Here is an 18,129-nt window from a genome sequence, read left to right on the forward strand (position 1 = left end):
ACTTTAATCATATTTTAGATCTTGTTCTGACTTATGGTATGGAAATAGAAGACTTAACAGTATTCCCTGAAAACTCCCTTTTGTCTGATCATTTTTTAATAACATTTACATTTACCCTGATGGACTACCCTGCAGTGGGGAATAAGTTTCATTACACTAGAAGTCTTTCAGAAAGCGCTGTAACTAGGTTTAAGGATATGATTCCTTCTTTATGTTCTCTAATGTCATATACCAACACAGAGCAGAGTAGCTACCTAAACTCTGTAAGGGAGTTAGAGTATCTTGTCAATAGTTTTACATCCTCATTGAAGACAACTTTGGATGCTGTAGCTCCTCTGAAAAAGAGAGCTTTAAATCAGAAGTGTCTGACTCCGTGGTATAACTCACAAACTCGTATCTTAAAGCAGATAACCCGTAAGTTGGAGAGGAAATGGCGTCTCACTAATTTAGAAGATCTTCACTTAGCCTGGAAAAAGAGTTTGTTGCTCTATAAGAAAGCCCTTCGTGAAGCTAGGACATCTTTCTACTCATCACTAATTGAAGAAAATAAGAACAACCCCAGGTTTCTTTTCAGCACTGTAGCCAGGCTGACAAAGAGTCAGAGCTCTATTGAGCTGAGTATTCCATTAACTTTAACTAGTAATGACTTCATGACTTTCTTTGCTAACAAAATTTTGACTATTAGAGAAAAAATTACTCATAACCATCCCAAAGATGTATCGTTATCTTTGGCTGCTTTCAGTGATGCCGGTATTTGGTTAGACTCTTTCTCTCCGATTGTTCTGTCTGAGTTATTTTCATTAGTTACTTCATCCAAACCATCAACATGCTTATTAGACCCCATTCCTGCCAGGCTGCTCAAGGAAGTCCTACCATTATTTAATGCTTCAATCTTAAATATGATCAATCTATCTTTGTTAGTTGGTTATGTACCACAGGCCTTTAAGGTGGCAGTAATTAAACCATTACTTAAAAAGCCATCACTTGACCCAGCTATCTTAGCTAATTATAGGCCAATCTCCAACCTTCCTTTTCTCTCAAAGATTCTTGAGAGGGTAGTTGTAAAACAGCTAACTGATCACCTGCAGAGGAATGGTCTATTTGAAGAGTTTCAGTCAGGTTTTAGAATTCATCATAGTACAGAAACAGCATTAGTGAAGGTTACAAATGATCTTCTTATGGCTTCGGACAGTGGACTTATCTCTGTGCTTGTTCTGTTGGACCTCAGTGCTGCTTTTGATACTGTTGACCATAAAATTTTATTACAGAGATTAGAGCATGTCATAGGTATTAAAGGCATTGCGCTGCGGTGGTTTGAATCATATTTGTCTAATAGATTACAGTTTGTTCATGTAAATGGGGAATCTTCTTCACAGACTAAAGTTAATTATGGAGTTCCACAAGGTTCTGTGCTAGGACCAATTTTATTCACTTTATACATGCTTCCCTTGGGCAGTATTATTAGACGGTATTGCTTAAATTTTCATTGTTACGCAGATGATACCCAGCTTTATCTATCCATGAAGCCAGAGGATACGCACCAATTAGCTAAACTGCAGGATTGTCTTACAGACATAAAGACATGGATGACCTCTAATTTCCTGCTTTTAAACTCAGATAAAACTGAAGTTATTGTACTTGGCCCCACAAATCTTAGAAGCATGGTGTCTAACCAGATCGTTACTCTGGATGGCATTTCCCTGATCTCTAGTAATACTGTGAGAAATCTTGGAGTTATTTTTGATCAGGATATGTCATTCAAAGCGCATATTAAACAAATATGTAGGACTGCCTTTTTGCATTTACGCAATATCTCTAAAATCAGAAAGGTCTTGTCTCAGAGTGATGCTGAAAAACTAATTCATGCATTTGTTTCCTCTAGGCTGGACTATTGTAATTCATTATTATCAGGTTGTCCTAAAAGTTCCCTAAAAAGCCTTCAGTTGGTTCAGAATGCTGCAGCTAGAGTACTGACGGGGACTAGCAGGAGAGAGCATATCTCACCCGTGTTGGCCTCCCTTCATTGGCTTCCTGTTAATGCTAGAATAGAATTTAAAATTCTTCTTCTTACTTATAAGGTTTTGAATAATCAGGTCCCATCTTATCTTAGGGACCTCATAGTACCATATTACCCCATTAGAGCGCTTCGCTCTCAGACTGCGGGCTTACTTGTAGTTCCTAGGGTTTGTAAGAGTAGAATGGGAGGCAGAGCCTTCAGCTTTCAGGCTCCTCTCCTGTGGAACCAGCTCCCAATTCAGATCAGGGAGACAGATACCCTCTCTACTTTTAAGATTAGGCTTAAAACTTTCCTTTTCGCTAAGGCTTATAGTTAGGGCTGGATCGGGTGACCCTGGACCATCCCTTGGTTATGTTGCTTTAGACGTAGACTGTGTTTCATAATTATTGTATGGCCTTGCCTTGCAATGTGGAGCGCCTTGGGGCAACTGTTTGTTGTGATTTGGCGCTATACAAGAAAAAAGTTGATTGATTGATTGAAGAGGCACTTGCACTATCTCACATCCTACCAGTTTTGAGGTGCCGTACAATGTTAATAAAAATATAGTATTTGAACTTGAGGACTCCAAATTAGCATATCCGCACATGAACTCGAATGTACACGCGAACCATAGCTGGGTTTTTATTACAGATTTGCACAAAGGTTAAGTGATATTTTCAGAATGTCAACAAAAAACTGCAAAATTACAGCATTTCCATCAAGTGACTGAGTACCACTGGTGCGTTCTGTCATCTCGTAATAACTGTCACTTTAGTGAGGCTCTCTCGAGAACTGTAAGTCCAAAAGTCAGAGCGACAGATCGGTAAGGTCCTGCTAAATATTGGCATTTTGAGGTTTTTAAAAAAAAAAAATACAATATTGTTATAACGTCATCTCTTATAATGTTTAACAAGCTGTCTCTTACTGCATCCACATGTACTGTATCGTGCATTTTAAAATATCATGTGGCTCTTTCAAAATAAGGCTCATGCAACTGTAAAAACTTGTGAGTGCATGTGTGTATGATATTTGAGGTTTTTTTCTCCACAAACGTGTTTTCATTAAGCACAGTTTTAATTTACTTCTTCAAATTGCGCAATTTGGACGTTAATGGAAACCCAGCTACTCAAACACGGTGTTGCACACTCAGACACACACACACACAGGTGAGGTAAGCATGGCAACATAATATCCCACATGCGACACAAAACATTTCTTTTCACTACATTACACCATCAAGCCCAACAACTCATATTTGCGTATCACTGGTGACAATTCACACACAGCACTTTTAAGAATTTTAAGCCATCCCTTTGGTGAGTCCCCCGTTTTGTTTAAATGTCAGTGCTGGCTTGCTGCCAACAGGACACCAACGTGTTTGCATTTCTGAAGACGGCCAATAAAGCGTCTTAATCAGTTAGAAATAAAAGAACAGTGAAATGTCTCTGCATCGCTGTGAGCGTGGGCATAACTGTCCGCAAAGATCTGAAAATGAGTCCATGTGGTTATCTTAGAAGAGAGGAAAAGAACAGGAAATGACAATAGAAAAACTAAAGAAAATCAGCTTGTAAAAAGGACAGATTAAGGAAAATTAAAAATATAAGGTGAAAAAAAAAAAGGTAGTGCACAAACTGATGTATTTTTTTTGGGACTAGCTAACTTACTCATAGTGCAATGTTAAGGTGGACCAAATTTATGAATCAGATCAACCCAAGTTCTCAAGTTCAATATACTTAAAACAATAAAGTGGGTGCAAATTTACTTTGATAGTGTTGCAGACTGGGTTAAAAAATTTCTTCCTTGCACAACCTGCTCTGAGTTTTATCAGGTTGGGATTGAGAGTGATTTAAGGATCACACTTTGATTAAAAAAAAGGAGTGGTCATCATTTGATCCACACACCGTTTAGTGTATTGGTTTATGGACAACCTGCGCCAACACCCCAGCCACAGTTGCCAACATTATCTTATTTACACTCACCTTATTACACCTGTGTGTGGTAGTACATGTGGGGGTTATCATTTTTGGTCTTGTGTGTCCGTCCCTCAGTGTACAAACAAAATATTTCAAAGAGTTTTGGTTTGATTTAAATCAAATGTGGCGGAATGATTATAGGCCAACTAAGAACAAAATAATTTGAATTTGAGAATAATTGGTTAAAAGTCAAGTTCACAGTCCTTACATATGATATCCTTACATATAAGAGACAGTTTAGTAAGGCAATTCCAAGGAATTCATTAAAGATACACATGGTTCCAATCAGAGGTGGGACGAAGTCACCAGCAAGTCCCAAGTCATAATGACCACCAACTGTTTGCAAGATGACTTGAGACTTGACGTGGGACTTGCAGATTCATGACTTGACAGTGACCTCATCCCACCTCTGGTTCCAATTAATTAATAATATTAAGTCATATATTACCTTTCTATTGGTCACATGATCTTTGACCCTTGAGTGATCTTGAAAGGACAAACTAAGTATGAAAACGGTTTTATTTAAAGAGATGGGTGTTAATATGGTTTAAACACGGTGGAAGCACTATGCATTTGTCAGTGCTGGTGGTGGCTTAGTTTTTGACAGAAATGTTCAAATGTCAAGGCCACACAGAACCAACAAGGAATTAATCTGCATGACTCAGTGTCAAACAAAGAGTGCAACTTGCACTTTGTGAGTTCCCCATTTGCTTTATTTTATTTGTTTTTTTGTTGGGAGGGAGGGGTACTCATTTCTGTCTTATTTCTTTGAATAATTACAATGTAGTTTATAACATTATTGATATACTGGGATAGGTTCCGCTCTACTACAACCCTTATCAGGATAAGCAATAGAAAGCAGATGAGTGGATAAATGGTCCCACGAATGTTCCTTTGTTGGAAGAATGTTGCTCAAGTGGTAGAGCAGGTTATCTAAGAATCTCTAAGCCAACATTTGTGAGTTATTCTCTGACTATTCCTCCATTTCAAAGTACACTTGAGCAAAATAGCACACATCAAATTACTGGGATTAAAGAGCAGGTGGTTCTGCAGTGTGGAGTTGAGCTGCTTCTTTGGCAGTTCAATGCAGACTGTGCTTTTTGAGTTCATCTTTGTCGAGCTTGCTGGATCCACTATGTTGTCTGCATTGGTTGCACCTGTGTGCTGTCTGATTTGTCATAAAATGTCTGCATTTGTAAGATTTAATCTACTCCAACTTCTGTTTATCTTCAGTTGCCGGGATTGACTACTGGTATTTGGTAGCATCACGCTTCCAAGTGTTGTCATTCATTGCAATGCCTTTCATATGCATTCATCTTTGTAAAGCCACCTTGACACTTGCACAAATTTGATCCCCGCACCGGCATGCAATCTTGTATGCCAATGAGTAAACTCCCCATAAACTGTTGTGAAGCTGCGTGTCAGTGCGCAAAGAAAATTTTGAAATGTTCAAAATTTCTGGCATGCATAAATTTCGTGTCACTTGCGTGAACTAGCCATGAACATTGTGCAACCTATTCAAGGCAAACACTGTGTCAATGCGTGTCATTGTGCGCAGGGCCTTGCACAGTTTACGACAAGTTTACTCATTGGCACGCAAGATGGTGTGCCAGTGCGGGGATCAAATTCATGCAAGTGTCAAGGTGGCTTTTCAAACGTACCACCTAATGACTCTCATTGACACGATGAATTGCACGGCAGTTCGGAGCCAAAATTCAGTTGTCCAAGTGTCAAGGTGGCTTAATACAGTTTCTGTCCACCCTGCTTTCCAGTTTCCATCACACGCATTTGCCTTCAGCAAATGATCATCAGGTCATAGTTAGTTGAGCTACCAAATTAAAGACCAGGGTTTGATTCCAGGTGTCTTTGCTTGAGGCTGTCTCTTTGTCTGCACCATCCCAGTCCCCCCAACTGCAAATGGGTACTGGCCTCGGGTTGGAAAGGATTTACTCTCGACCAGATAAAACTCAAAGATGAGGTGTGAGGAAATATTTAAAAGAATGAAAAAAAGGAAAGCCAGAATGTGAAATTCAAAGACATTTCCTCTGAATATTTTGTGAGCAGTAGCTGCAGCCAGACCTACAATGACTGCAAATTGATCAGACAAATTCCAATGAGTTTTGGGACTTTTCTGAGAGTAAGGGCCCAGCCCCACTGGTGTTTAGGAAGATTTGCGCATGGATTGCGCACAAAATTGGCTCATATTCGCCAAACATCCGCCGCAATATCCGTGAAACATGCTTGTATGAGTCAGCCGACACCTGCACATGTCCACAATTATCCGCAGAGGCACATTTTTCTGTTGCCATGATTTCTGAGCTGCACAAAATTTTGGTTGCGGATGACATTGTGTAAAACGGATATATTGCGTGCCTATCATGTCCACATCATGGACTAAAATAGATTGTAGCGAATGCATACAGATTGGCCGCGGATAAAGCATTTGGATTACGTCTGCTTTGCAGACAATCTGCGACTGCATAACAAACAGGTCACGTAAACCCAAAGTACTATATGAGGCAGAAAGCGACATACCTGCCAGTCAGTGCTGGTCCAGCTGTGGAGATCCTCAAAGACGTAATAGCTGCTGCAATCCAACAACATACTGTAAATTCCCAGCTGCAGAGAAGTCAGCCATGGACCTCGGTTCTCTTCCAGGAGTTTTATTTAATGCCAGCAAAAGGAAGAGTTGCTGTTTAGCCGCAATTCACGCTGAAATCTCTCTTTTTGAGAAAAAAAAAAAACACACACCATCTCACAATGAGTGGCTTCCCCCCTCCCGCTCCCTAAACTCATGAACAGTTAACCCTTGCATGACAACATGATCATCAACTCTGTGATCAACTTGTCCAAGTCCAGCTATTGCTCCAAAGGCTGTGGTGTTGGTGTGAATAGTGATGCCGAAAGGCCCGAGTGCGCTTCTTTTATGACCGCAATGCAGATGCCGCGCAAGCACAATACATTCACAATACACCCGTAATACTGCCGTGATAATCGCAATGCATCAGATCTGTTTCCTCAATACATGCGTTATACATTCGTGATTGTTCATTATATATTCGCAATACATTATTAATATATCCATAATTCATACTGGGACATTTGTCATTTTTTGCCAATTTTGTTGCGGATGACAACGAACGCCTGTACTTTGTATACTCAATTCATGCGCAATTAATCCTCTCCCCAGTGGGACCAGGCCCTAATATTGGCCAGGAGTCCACATCCTATCTAGCCTCCCACTTTCCAAGTGCTCGCAAAGAAGCTGCCACAGTTCAGTAAGTAAGTAGGTTTGGTGGCTTCAAGACCAACAAAGATTATTTTTCATCTTTGTCAATAACTAACTTTTTATTTTTAGTGCGATTATGAGTCATTTTAAGATCACTGAGTGAACTTTTAGCCTAAATTTCTAAGAAAGTCTGCACAGCTGGTGCTATAAAATCTTTACTTAACACCCCCCACAGTGGTAGTCATTTACAATGTGGAATATCCCTGTGTAAATGTGTAATAAATGGAAACTGACACCTAAATCCGCCTTGCTGTTTAGGTAAACATCCTTAAGTTGTGTAACTGACAAGAGAAGTAGCACACCCCTTCACTGTCACTCTGTGCACACACAAACACACAATTACTTACAAAAACACACACATACCCTCACAAAAACAGATTAACAAGAAAAAAAACCTTGCAGTTTCAATATACAAATCTTAAGGGCATTGTATATATATATATAAAAAATTTCAACATATATACATGCCAGAATCTAGGGAAATATGCTGACATACCTGTTGAACTTCGGCAGCAGTGCTTTTGAACAGCTCAATATATCTTCTGCCGAGGATTTCCTTGTGTTTCTTCAGGGCATTTTGGGCATGTTCCTCACAGGTAAATAAAACGAAGGCGTCGCCCGTCGGACGACCATCTGGGTACCGTACAAACAGGATGCCGTCCTTTCCCCCGCTGACTGGACACGTTTCTTTCAGGCCCTCCCCAGGGGAGAAGAAGATGAGCACCTGTTCATGTGTGGCAGTAAAAGGAAGACCTCGCATCCTCACTATGATTTGGTCTTCTCGTGACAAGAACACTGCTACCTCATTAGAGGTACCTGTAATCACACAAGACATGTATTTACACCCAAGAGGAAATAGCACTCAATTATCACCTTTGGAAACTGCCAACATTACGTTTGCACTCTGTTAAAGGGGTATTTTGGCCGTCTTATGTGAAATATGTTACTGTAATCTCTGTGGTTTTTAGTCATCACTGGGGCTCATTATAATGATTAAATGTAACATGGTATTCTTTCAATGCAACTGTCAATTATCAAGTGCAAAGAATTTCAGTTCGCTTCTTGTACATAGTATGAGGGTGTAGGGTAAATCAGAAGAGCACTCAAAAAGCACATACATTCTTCAGAGCAATACTGTATAGCCAGGTCTAGAACTATGCACCAATGCCAAGGCGGCACTGCACCCACCACACTACAGAACTGTCACAGAGTCTGGATAGCAATCACCCAGGCATATAACCAGTCCATCTCCATCTTTCAAAAGTAGCCAACTATCTGCCACAGCTACGTGATATGTGGGTGTCCTAAGGCACCTGCGCACTATTTCATACACAGAGACGCGTGCCACGTGGCCAAAATGTCATGGCTGATGTTCCCTCAGTAACATATAGTCTACCTCAGTAACTGTTCATTTGACATACGAGGTCTATTAGAAAACTAACGGGCAGTTTTATAAAAAAAAAAAAAACTATATAGATTTGAATCATGTGCGATTACATCAGACATGCTTGAACCCTCGTGCGCATGCGTGAGTTTTTTCACGTGTGTCGGTGACGTCATTCGCCTGTGGGCAGGCTTTGAGTGAGCACTGGTCCAGCCCTCTCGGCTGAACTCCTTTGTCTGAGACGCTGCTGGAGACGGTGCGTGTTGCTTTATCAAAATTTTTTCAGGACCTGTGAGGGATATCCGAGTGAACACTAATCGAGAAATTCAGCTGGTTTTCGGTGAAAAGTTTAACGGCTGATGAGAGATTGTGGAGTTTCTTTCGCTTTAAGGACGGCTCACAAAGCGGATCGGCGCAGCGCGGTCGGAGGTGTCGTCCGTCTGGCTGTTTCAAGCTGAAAACATCTTAATTTAAGGCTCTGTTCACCCAGGTCATCGTCAGAGAACAGAGAAGTTTCAGAAGAAGTCGGCATGAGGAGTTTATGCGGACATTCCACTGTTAAAGGAGATTTTGTAATGAAAGAACGTGCGGGCAAATTCACCGAGTCGGTTCCGTGACGATGCCGCAAAGCCGTCTGCGCCGCGACAGGAAAAACACCTCCGTGTTGAAAACCATTTGTAAAATTCAGGCGGCTTTTGATGACTTTCAACAAGTGAGTATCTGAGAAATTGTTTAACAGCTGAGCATGTTCCAACTTGCCCGTTAAGGTTTCCAATGGAGGTGTTTTCCTGTCGCGACCCCCCGCGGTCGGGTCCGGCCCGACATGCGAATCTGCCCGCACGTTTTTTCATTACAAAATCTCCTTTAACAGTGGAATGTCCGCATAAACTCCTCATGCCGACCTCTTCTGAAACGTCTCTGTTCTCTGACGACGACCTGGGTGAACAGAGCCTGAAATGTGGAAGTTTTCAGCTTGAAACAGCGAGACAACGCCGCCTCAGAGCTCCGATTGCCGTCAGGCGCCGTGGGCCATCCTTAAAGCGACACTAACAGACCAAAATCTCTCATCAGCCGTTAAAATTTTCACCGAAAACCAGCTGAATTTATCGAATGGTGTCCACTCAGTTGTGCCTTACAGTTTTTGAAAAACTTTTTATCAAACAAAGCAGCAGTCTCTGAGCCATTCCTAAACAATGAAAAAAATCGACGAGAGGGTGGGCCACTCCTCACTCAAAGACTGCCCACAGGCGAATGACGTAACCGACAGGCGTGAAAAAACTCCTGCATGCCCACGAGTGTTCAAGCATGTCTGATGTAATCACACGTGATTCAAATCCATATGGTTTTTGAAAAAAAATAATAAGGTCGGATACTTTCTAACAGACCTCGTACAGTATAGTCACTCCAGCGATACCCAAGGATTCTCCAAAGAGACCTACAGTACTGGAGTACCCAGGACATGCAATCATCACTTTAGGTCACTGGTTTATGTTCAAGTTTCACAACAATATAGAAAGACACGAAGCACCAGAACCTTAAAGAAGTTGACCTTTGCTCTCTTACAAGAGGTACTGTCATCACCCAACACCTCTGACCAGGGACGTCACGACTCAGAGATCTCTCTCAACCTTAAAGGACCCAGAGACATGAATGTCACTGCGGAAGTCACTCAACCTCTCTCCATGTTTGACATTTTCACAGCATGTAGATAAACTACTGATGGCGAGAAAGTCATTGAAAACCTGGATCTTAGTTTTGATCCAGAACAATCGCAAACAGACACAATGCCATTATTACCTCCAACAACCAATACTCAGAAATGTGATTTTTTTTTAACATTTACCCTGCATAAGTTGTGATCACATAATCTCTGTCCTCTTCCATCAACTAGCAGAGAGAATAACTTGTTGCTTGTTGAAAAAGTGCCACCATCTTAGATGTTCTTAAAGAAACGGTCTCAGTGGACGTTTCCTTAAATGTGGAGAAAGGGTTGAGTCTAGCCTGGATTTAACTGTCCCAAGCTTGTGAGAGAATGTTAACTATGACATTATGGCCATGTGCCATGCTTCCCTGTGCATGAGCAACTGTCCAGATGCTATCGTTTTGAGGACCACAGCAACTGGAAAAGGGACCTGAAACTCCAACCTTTCACCTGGCTGTGGCACATATTTGGCTACTTTTTGGAGATGGGGATGGACCAGATATCTACCTATGTGATTTCCAATCAGGACCCATGGTGGTTCTACAGTGTGGTGGATCTAGCACATGCTCTCAGGCCAGACCTTGCGCATTTGTGTCTGGAAAGGATTCTGATTTTAACACATCTGCCAACGTCATAAATGAGATTGATCCATTCAGAGAAAGGACACCCAGATAAATGGGCATATCCAGAAATTCTCTGCATATTTGTAGAACATAACAAAAGGTAATTTTTCATGATCACTGAAGATGTATGAGAAAACGTTTGCTATATCCAGAGATTACTGGTGGCATGGCAAGACATATATAAAAGTGTCAATTCCTCACCTCCTGCTATCTTCAGGAAGTCCTCTCCTGTTGCTTTGTAAACCTGCCATTATAAGGAAATAAGGTCACTGAATCAAGCACTGCCATTATTAAAGGCTCAGCATCTGATGTAGCTGCAGTGGGTTATCAGAAATTCATAGCTGGTTAATGTACACTCAAAAAACTGATGCATTGGATGAGCTCAATTGAATTATGTGCTGAATTTCCATCTAATACATATATGTAGCCCCAAATCAAATAAAGCACATCCATGCAAGATAATTTAATTTAATTCAGTTGGGACTACATATATTTATTATATGGAAATCCTGCCCATAATTGAATTGAGTTCATCCAATGAGTCATTTGTTTGTGTGATACACTCAAAAGACTGACTCACTGGACTGGATTCCATCTAATAAACATATGTAGTCCCCAACTCAATTAAATTCAATTATCTTGCATGGATGTGTTTTATTTGAGTTGGGGCTACATATATTTATTAGATGGAATCCTGCACATAACTGAATTGAGTTCATGCAAAGAGCCATTTTTTGAGTGTAGTTACTGAGATATTTTGTCTGATTTCCTAGGTTCAGGCAGGTTACCTCTATGTATCTGTTGCCCATATGGTGTTTGTGTCTCTGCAGTGCCAGGTCTCTGTGTTCCTCATTGACAAAACGAACAAGAGCCTCTCCGTTCCTCCTCCCTTGAGCATTTAGACATAACGCAGCTCCCCCTCTATGCAACAAGAGAGCAATTAACAGCCAATATTTGAAATATTAACACTATTCATGCAGCATGGGTTGATGTGAAAAACAGCATGTGTGCAAGCAACATACCTGGCAATGTTTAGTCCTCTAAAGAATCGAGCAATGTCCTGGTCAGAAGACTGCCATGGCAACCCTCTAGCTCTGATCACAGTGCTGTCGCACACTTTCTCCATCTTACTGCTACACACAAACAGGCACAGAAATTACCACTGCAGGAGTGCTCTTGGATTTGACCCCAGAGGCCGTGCACACATATTTTATCTTGAGCAAACTTTACTTACCAAGTGCCAGTCTCAAACTTTTCGCTAACTCTCTCAGGATGAGAAAACGTGTGACCTGTAACAGGAGTGTAGTTTCCAAAATTTGATAACTACCCAGTGGAAAGCTCAGTTGATAAAGTGATCAGATGATCAACATAAAAATGATTATCAGCTATTTTAAGAGTTGATAAATTGTTTAAACAATGTGCCAAAGATGGTCGTGTGCAACATCCTTCCGTTTAATTTCAGATAACCTGCTACTGCTTTTAAATTGTTGCATCCACTAATTTTACACTTCATGTCTCCAATCATAAAATAGTTTAAACTATTTTAAAACATAATAGGTCATTTTGTACACATTAAACAGCTCTAAACTTATAGCAAAATGTTTATATTTCTTTTAATCTGGTAAATTTAGTATTTAGAAATAAAAGAATGGTATTAAATATCTTAGCATCTTTACATTGTTTTTTTTAATCAGTGCCAAACCAGTAGTAATTAATTTTAAACTGTAATTAAACTTGCCAAATTAGATTTAAATAATCTATTTGCTAAAAACCATCTGAGGATTTTTTTTTGAACTTTAGTTTAAAAACAAGTGTTTGAGCTTTGAGAAATTGTGACAGGCATTTCTTCCAATTTCTGACATTTAAGAGGCAACACGATTAAATGACTGATCTTAATAACAAACTGACATTCTGATCAATAATAAATAATAAGCATTATTTATATCCCAAATTTCCTGGATCTACATGAAAATATAATGTCATCTATTCTATGTTAGGTCCAACAGTTCCGTAAAATGTAATAATAGTTTCCTCATTACTCCGTCTTACTGAATGAGAAAGAACAGAGATAATTTGATCACCTCTGTCTGTTTGTGGACGTTTTCAAATAGTAATCATATATTTTGTGGAGAAATGGTCAGAAAACAAATGATTATAATGATGATGTGGATCTGCCTCCAAAATAATTTTTGTAAATCATTATTCCAAGAATGTAACTTATGACATCGCACTAAACATGCCCACCTTCCTTTGCTGGGCAGTGGAGGTATTAATGGTATGTACAATTTTGGCCCCATTAGTATACGCTTCTTGTTTACTGAGTAATCCTACTAACAAACCACCAAACATACATGGAGGGGAATACTTCCCTACCTACGTATAGTAAGAACCAAGCTTAGAAATCAATGGTGAGGGCTCTGTCTTCATAGTGTTATGTGCACCATGCAAAACATGGGGTGCAAATGCTTTTGGGTATGTTTGACATCATATTATAATTTAGATTGTGCTAAATCTCAGGGCAAGATATGTTGCTGTGCACACTCATCCAATCAGAGTGTCACCTGTCCTTGCCTTTAAGCCAGTGTGCACCAAGTCTAGTTCACTTGTAATCAAGAGCGCGCTTCACAGTACCTGTTGGCATCTTTGTTGTGTGTCTTGCTGACAGTTATGGTTACTGTCACTTTAATGGTGCTACTTTGGTTCATCCACTTATTCTTTGGGAATAGGAAAGGGAACAGCAAATCACTACTGGTATATTAAAAATTGTGTATTTTTATGATTCAAGGCTGCTGTGATTCACATTGGACTGATACTGTATTTAGAGACAATGGGTTAATAAGGGAAGAAAAAGAGGGCACTATTGTGCAGCTTGTGATGCAGATGGTGTTAACTGTCTTTTTCCTGTTCAGACTGGAAGGTTTGTTTGTAATGTAGTTTTGTATCACAGCACTGGCTGTTCCACATCTTAATGATGTATTATCAACAGTCTATAATTTCATTTCAAACAGCTTCAAGTCCGAACACCCAGTGAAAGCGGACTAGCCCTATGAAGTTAACGACTGTGTCAGTTGGAAACTAGTGTCATTTACAACCGAGACACACAGCTGTGTCTAAACTCTGCTTGCACAAACAGAGATGAGCATTAGCAGTCAGGTTCCTTGTCATTACCTACCAAACTACAAAAAGGTGAATTCAAAACAAAAATAAAAATTAAAGGAAAATACACATAACTTTAATAACTCTGGTCTGTTTCCTAACATATTTTTACACTGGATTTCTTCCCACCTGGGTTTGCAGGCAGGTAACCCCAAGACGGGGCTGATCACAGTGTGGCAAAGATGAGGTGGGGGGTGCCTGCGCCTGGTGGGACATGGAGGACATCAGCTTGTCAAAGGACGAAGACAGGTTTCAGGAGGCATTTAAATGCTTCCTCTTAGGAAGTTGTGGTGGATGACTGCTGCTCCCGCTTTGTGCACTTTGAAGCTTTGTGTGCAGAACCCTTTCTTGGCCAGTTGGCTAAACATCTCACTTCTTAATCTCCCATCTAAATAACCATGCATCAGTCACTGGTGCACCTATCTCCTAAAGCCAATGACAGGTGACACTTTGTTTTATTTTATGTTTTCCCCAAAACACACCAGTGAATAACTGAACCCCTTTACACTCTGCTCCTGATTTTGCACTCTGTTATTTTGCACTCTGTATTTGCACTTTGCTATTCACTAACCGTGAATAGCAAAGTGTAGCAGGAAATGCCTCAAATGCACTTGCACCATACATTTTAAACTGTGCACTATAGAACTGCTATATCTGTACAGAGAACATGTCAAACTGCAGTGGAATCACTTGTATGCAAGATGTGTAAGAGGAACTCACACAAGGGCTCAGAAAGGAGGGCAAGAACAATGTTGGACATTAGCTGGACCTGCTGCACTGCTACTTCTGGGAGAAGTACAGCTGATGGATCCAAAATGGCAGTGCCATCAACAGGTACACTAAGAGCTGAGGGGAGGCAGTCAAGGAAAGGAAACAGTGGAAAAGCCACAAAATAGTCTAAGAAGTTGGCAAGATCAAACCATATCGATACATGTGCATGTCTGAGTGTCAGATAATGGAAGATAGAGATAAGATGCAGAAACAGAAAATGGCAGAAACAACAAATTATGAAAGACAGTAGAAGAAAAAAAATGATATTTTTTTTCTGTTCTACTTGTGTGTGATGTTTGCCCTGGAAGCTAGACAAACACTTTCTCACCAACAACTGAGTAAGGTGCTGCCACCGTTTCCCCATTTGCATTTCAAACCCTCTAGTTCTGCTGCTACCACTCCATGGCTTGTGAACTTCTCATTTGTGTGATGCATTATTCAGAAGTGGAACTTGTGGACTAGTAGTCAAACTTACAATGCAGTGCAGCGCGTCCAACAGTCAACATATGACATATACACTGCGGAGAACAGTTACGATCACACAGGGGTTAAAGGATACACTCTGCCATCATATGTACATTCAAAGCTCTGAGGTCAGATGTGGGGAAGTGCTTCCTGAATTCTTTGCGAAGGTCAAAGAAAGAGTAGAAACAGTCTGGGACCAGGATGTTCTGGGGATGGAAGAGAATTCCAGTTAAATGACAGCATTAAAAAGAAAATGAACAGGAAGAAGGATGTGAACATATGGCCAACTGACAGCTGTGTCAAAATGAAATTGCAGCAGCTGCCTTTTTACAACTTTCATATGGCCATTTGCTCAAGCCACTTTGAATTATGTTCTGCTTTCTGTCCAATACTCTATCAAGTATCAGTAGATTTACGTTTCTTATTTTTCTTATAATGCACTACATAATATGTGAGTCATAACTGTTCAAAGCAGATCTGACGCTGTTCAGTTCAACTGTGATTTCTAAGGACCCTGTCCCACTGGGGAGAGGATTAATTGCGCATAAACTGAGTATACAAAGTACGGGCGTTCGTTGTCATCCGCAACAAAAATGGCCAAAAATGACAAATGTCCCAGTATGAATTACGGATATATTAATAATATATAGCGAATATATGATGAACAATCACGGTTATATAACGCATGTAGTGAGAAAACTGATCCGACACATTGAGATTATCACGGCAGTATTACGGGTGTATTATGAATGCATCGTGCACGTGTTGCGCGTGCACAGCATCTGCATTGCGGTCATAAAAGAAGCGCACTCAGGCCGTCGGCATCACTATTCACACCAACAATACAGCCTCTGGCCCATTTGCTGGACTTGGACAAGTTGATCACAGAGTCAATGTTCATTTTGTCATGCGAGGGTTAACTGTTCATGAGTTTGGGGAGCGGGAAGGGGGAATCCGCTCGGGGTGTGAGACGTTACAGCAACTCTTCCTTTTGTTGGTGTTAAATAAAAGTCCTGGAGTGCAGCAGCTATTACGTCGTCGTGGATTTCCACAGCTGGACCGGCACTGACTGGCAGGTATGTCGCTTTCTGCCACATATATGTAACCGGTCTGAAGTGACACCCTGGTTTGAATAGTACTCTGCATTGTGTTGTGTACGATAAAGAAGGAGTTGAGGACAACTTCTGCCTTGCGGACCCGGGGGATTTATTCTCTCTCCACACCACCTCTCTCTGTGCAAAACACATTTACATCAGTTCAGCAACTTCTTACATCCAGCTTTCCACAGCAAACCTCTCACAACGCCTGGAAGACAACTGAGGAAAACAGCGCGAATCTACAGGATATGACATCGCGGATGGGTCGAAGTTCACGCAACAGAGATACAGCTTGTCAAAATAAAAGCCCCCCAAAATAAATACAGAAACAAATTTGAAGACACAAAAAAACATTTAGACAGTGGTTACATCCTCCCCTCCTAGATTTCACCAAAATCCAGACCACCTCTTGATGTAACCAACTATTGCACCGGGATTATCAACCAAAGCCTGGAAACCTGACCGGGATTCACATTAGAACTCTTAGCTCTACCATCAGCTATATAAGCCACCTAAAATATAGGTTCAGAGAAAGCATAAGGTTGATCAGGCCTCTGTCCCCCTTAGATTAATATGATTCCTTTTACACCATACAGATCACCTGCTGATTCCAAATACATAAAACATACTGCACTTCAAACTTTAAATTGGTCACTGTATCCCTTAAATGTATATTCACATAACCACAGGTATACACAAAAAAAAATGCTTGTCCCTTTAAAACAGTGTGAGAAGAGAATGGGACCTTCTGCTAACTGAACTTGCCAAAACCCTGAAGCTTAAATGCTTCTGAACCATAGATTCAATGAGTCTATTGACACTTTTGCTGACCCTGCCACCCCGTGTTCTAACGTGTTCTGTGTCCGTACGGGGGTGTGTTTGTGCACCTGAGCCATGAATTGAATCTGCCTCTTGCAACTGTGTCACTGTATTCCCAACTGAGTTTGCTGGATGTGAGCAAGTTTCCCGTTCACATGAAAGCACATCTGACATAGATGGAGAATCTGGATCAGGCAATGCAGCTAAACTGTTTAAGTCATTGTTCCTGACTGAGAGGCTGTGCTCACTTGAGGGGCACTGGATTTGATCATAAACACACTGCTCCCTGTGGTCTAGCTCTGGAACATCTTGATTCAACTCATCTATCTCAGGCAGTAATTCACTCAATCTCCTGACTTTCAGCATTCTCTGAAGTGCTCATTACCCATGCGCTGGTCCTTTCGTCCGCATCCTCTTCTGCAAAAGCATCCATGGAGTCATCCGCACATGTTCCTTCCTCTGACTTGACATCACACAATACCCCTTCAGTGGTCTCCACAGGCAGAAAAGTGATATCAAGCACTAGATTGCGATGCACTATCTTTGCGTTGCCTTCGCTGTCCTCCAACTTGTAAGTGTGAGTTCTCAGATTTCTGTCTTTGACTGTGTACACTATTGGACTCCATTTATCTGCCAACTTCTTTTTTCCTTTTTCACCCTTGTTTGCAACAAGTACTCTGGCCCCTATGTCCAAGTGAGTGCCTTTCAGTTTTCTGTTGTAACCCTTTGCTTGTTTGTCCTGTTCTTACATAGCATGTTTTTGAGCTATCCCGACTGCTTCATGGAGATGTGACAGGAGTGTTTTCACATAGCTCTTGTGATCAACAACCACTGGATCATGCAACACCTGCTTG

The 18,129-nt window shown here is 40.9% G+C and overlaps 1 protein-coding gene across 11 annotated transcripts in view; it reads right to left on the reverse strand.

The window, feature by feature from the left end:
• esrp1 (epithelial splicing regulatory protein 1) overlaps positions 1-18,129 on the reverse strand; it is a 46,902-nt gene that overhangs the window by 12,862 nt on the left and 15,911 nt on the right. For all 11 annotated transcript variants that reach the window (XM_034174860.1, XM_034174863.1, XM_034174859.1 and 8 more), the window contains exons 4-10: positions 15,454-15,565; positions 14,844-14,969; positions 12,202-12,256; positions 11,990-12,100; positions 11,756-11,888; positions 11,169-11,211; positions 7,755-8,074 (exon numbers count right to left, since the gene is read on the reverse strand). In XM_034174860.1, the coding sequence (XP_034030751.1) occupies positions 7,755-8,074; positions 11,169-11,211; positions 11,756-11,888; positions 11,990-12,100; positions 12,202-12,256; positions 14,844-14,969; positions 15,454-15,565 (900 nt within the window). The remainder of the gene's footprint in view (positions 1-7,754; positions 8,075-11,168; positions 11,212-11,755; positions 11,889-11,989; positions 12,101-12,201; positions 12,257-14,843; positions 14,970-15,453; positions 15,566-18,129) is intronic.

Source organism: Thalassophryne amazonica, chromosome 7 (genome assembly GCF_902500255.1).
Source record: "Thalassophryne amazonica chromosome 7, fThaAma1.1, whole genome shotgun sequence".
Classification (NCBI taxonomy): domain Eukaryota; kingdom Metazoa; phylum Chordata; class Actinopteri; order Batrachoidiformes; family Batrachoididae; genus Thalassophryne; species Thalassophryne amazonica.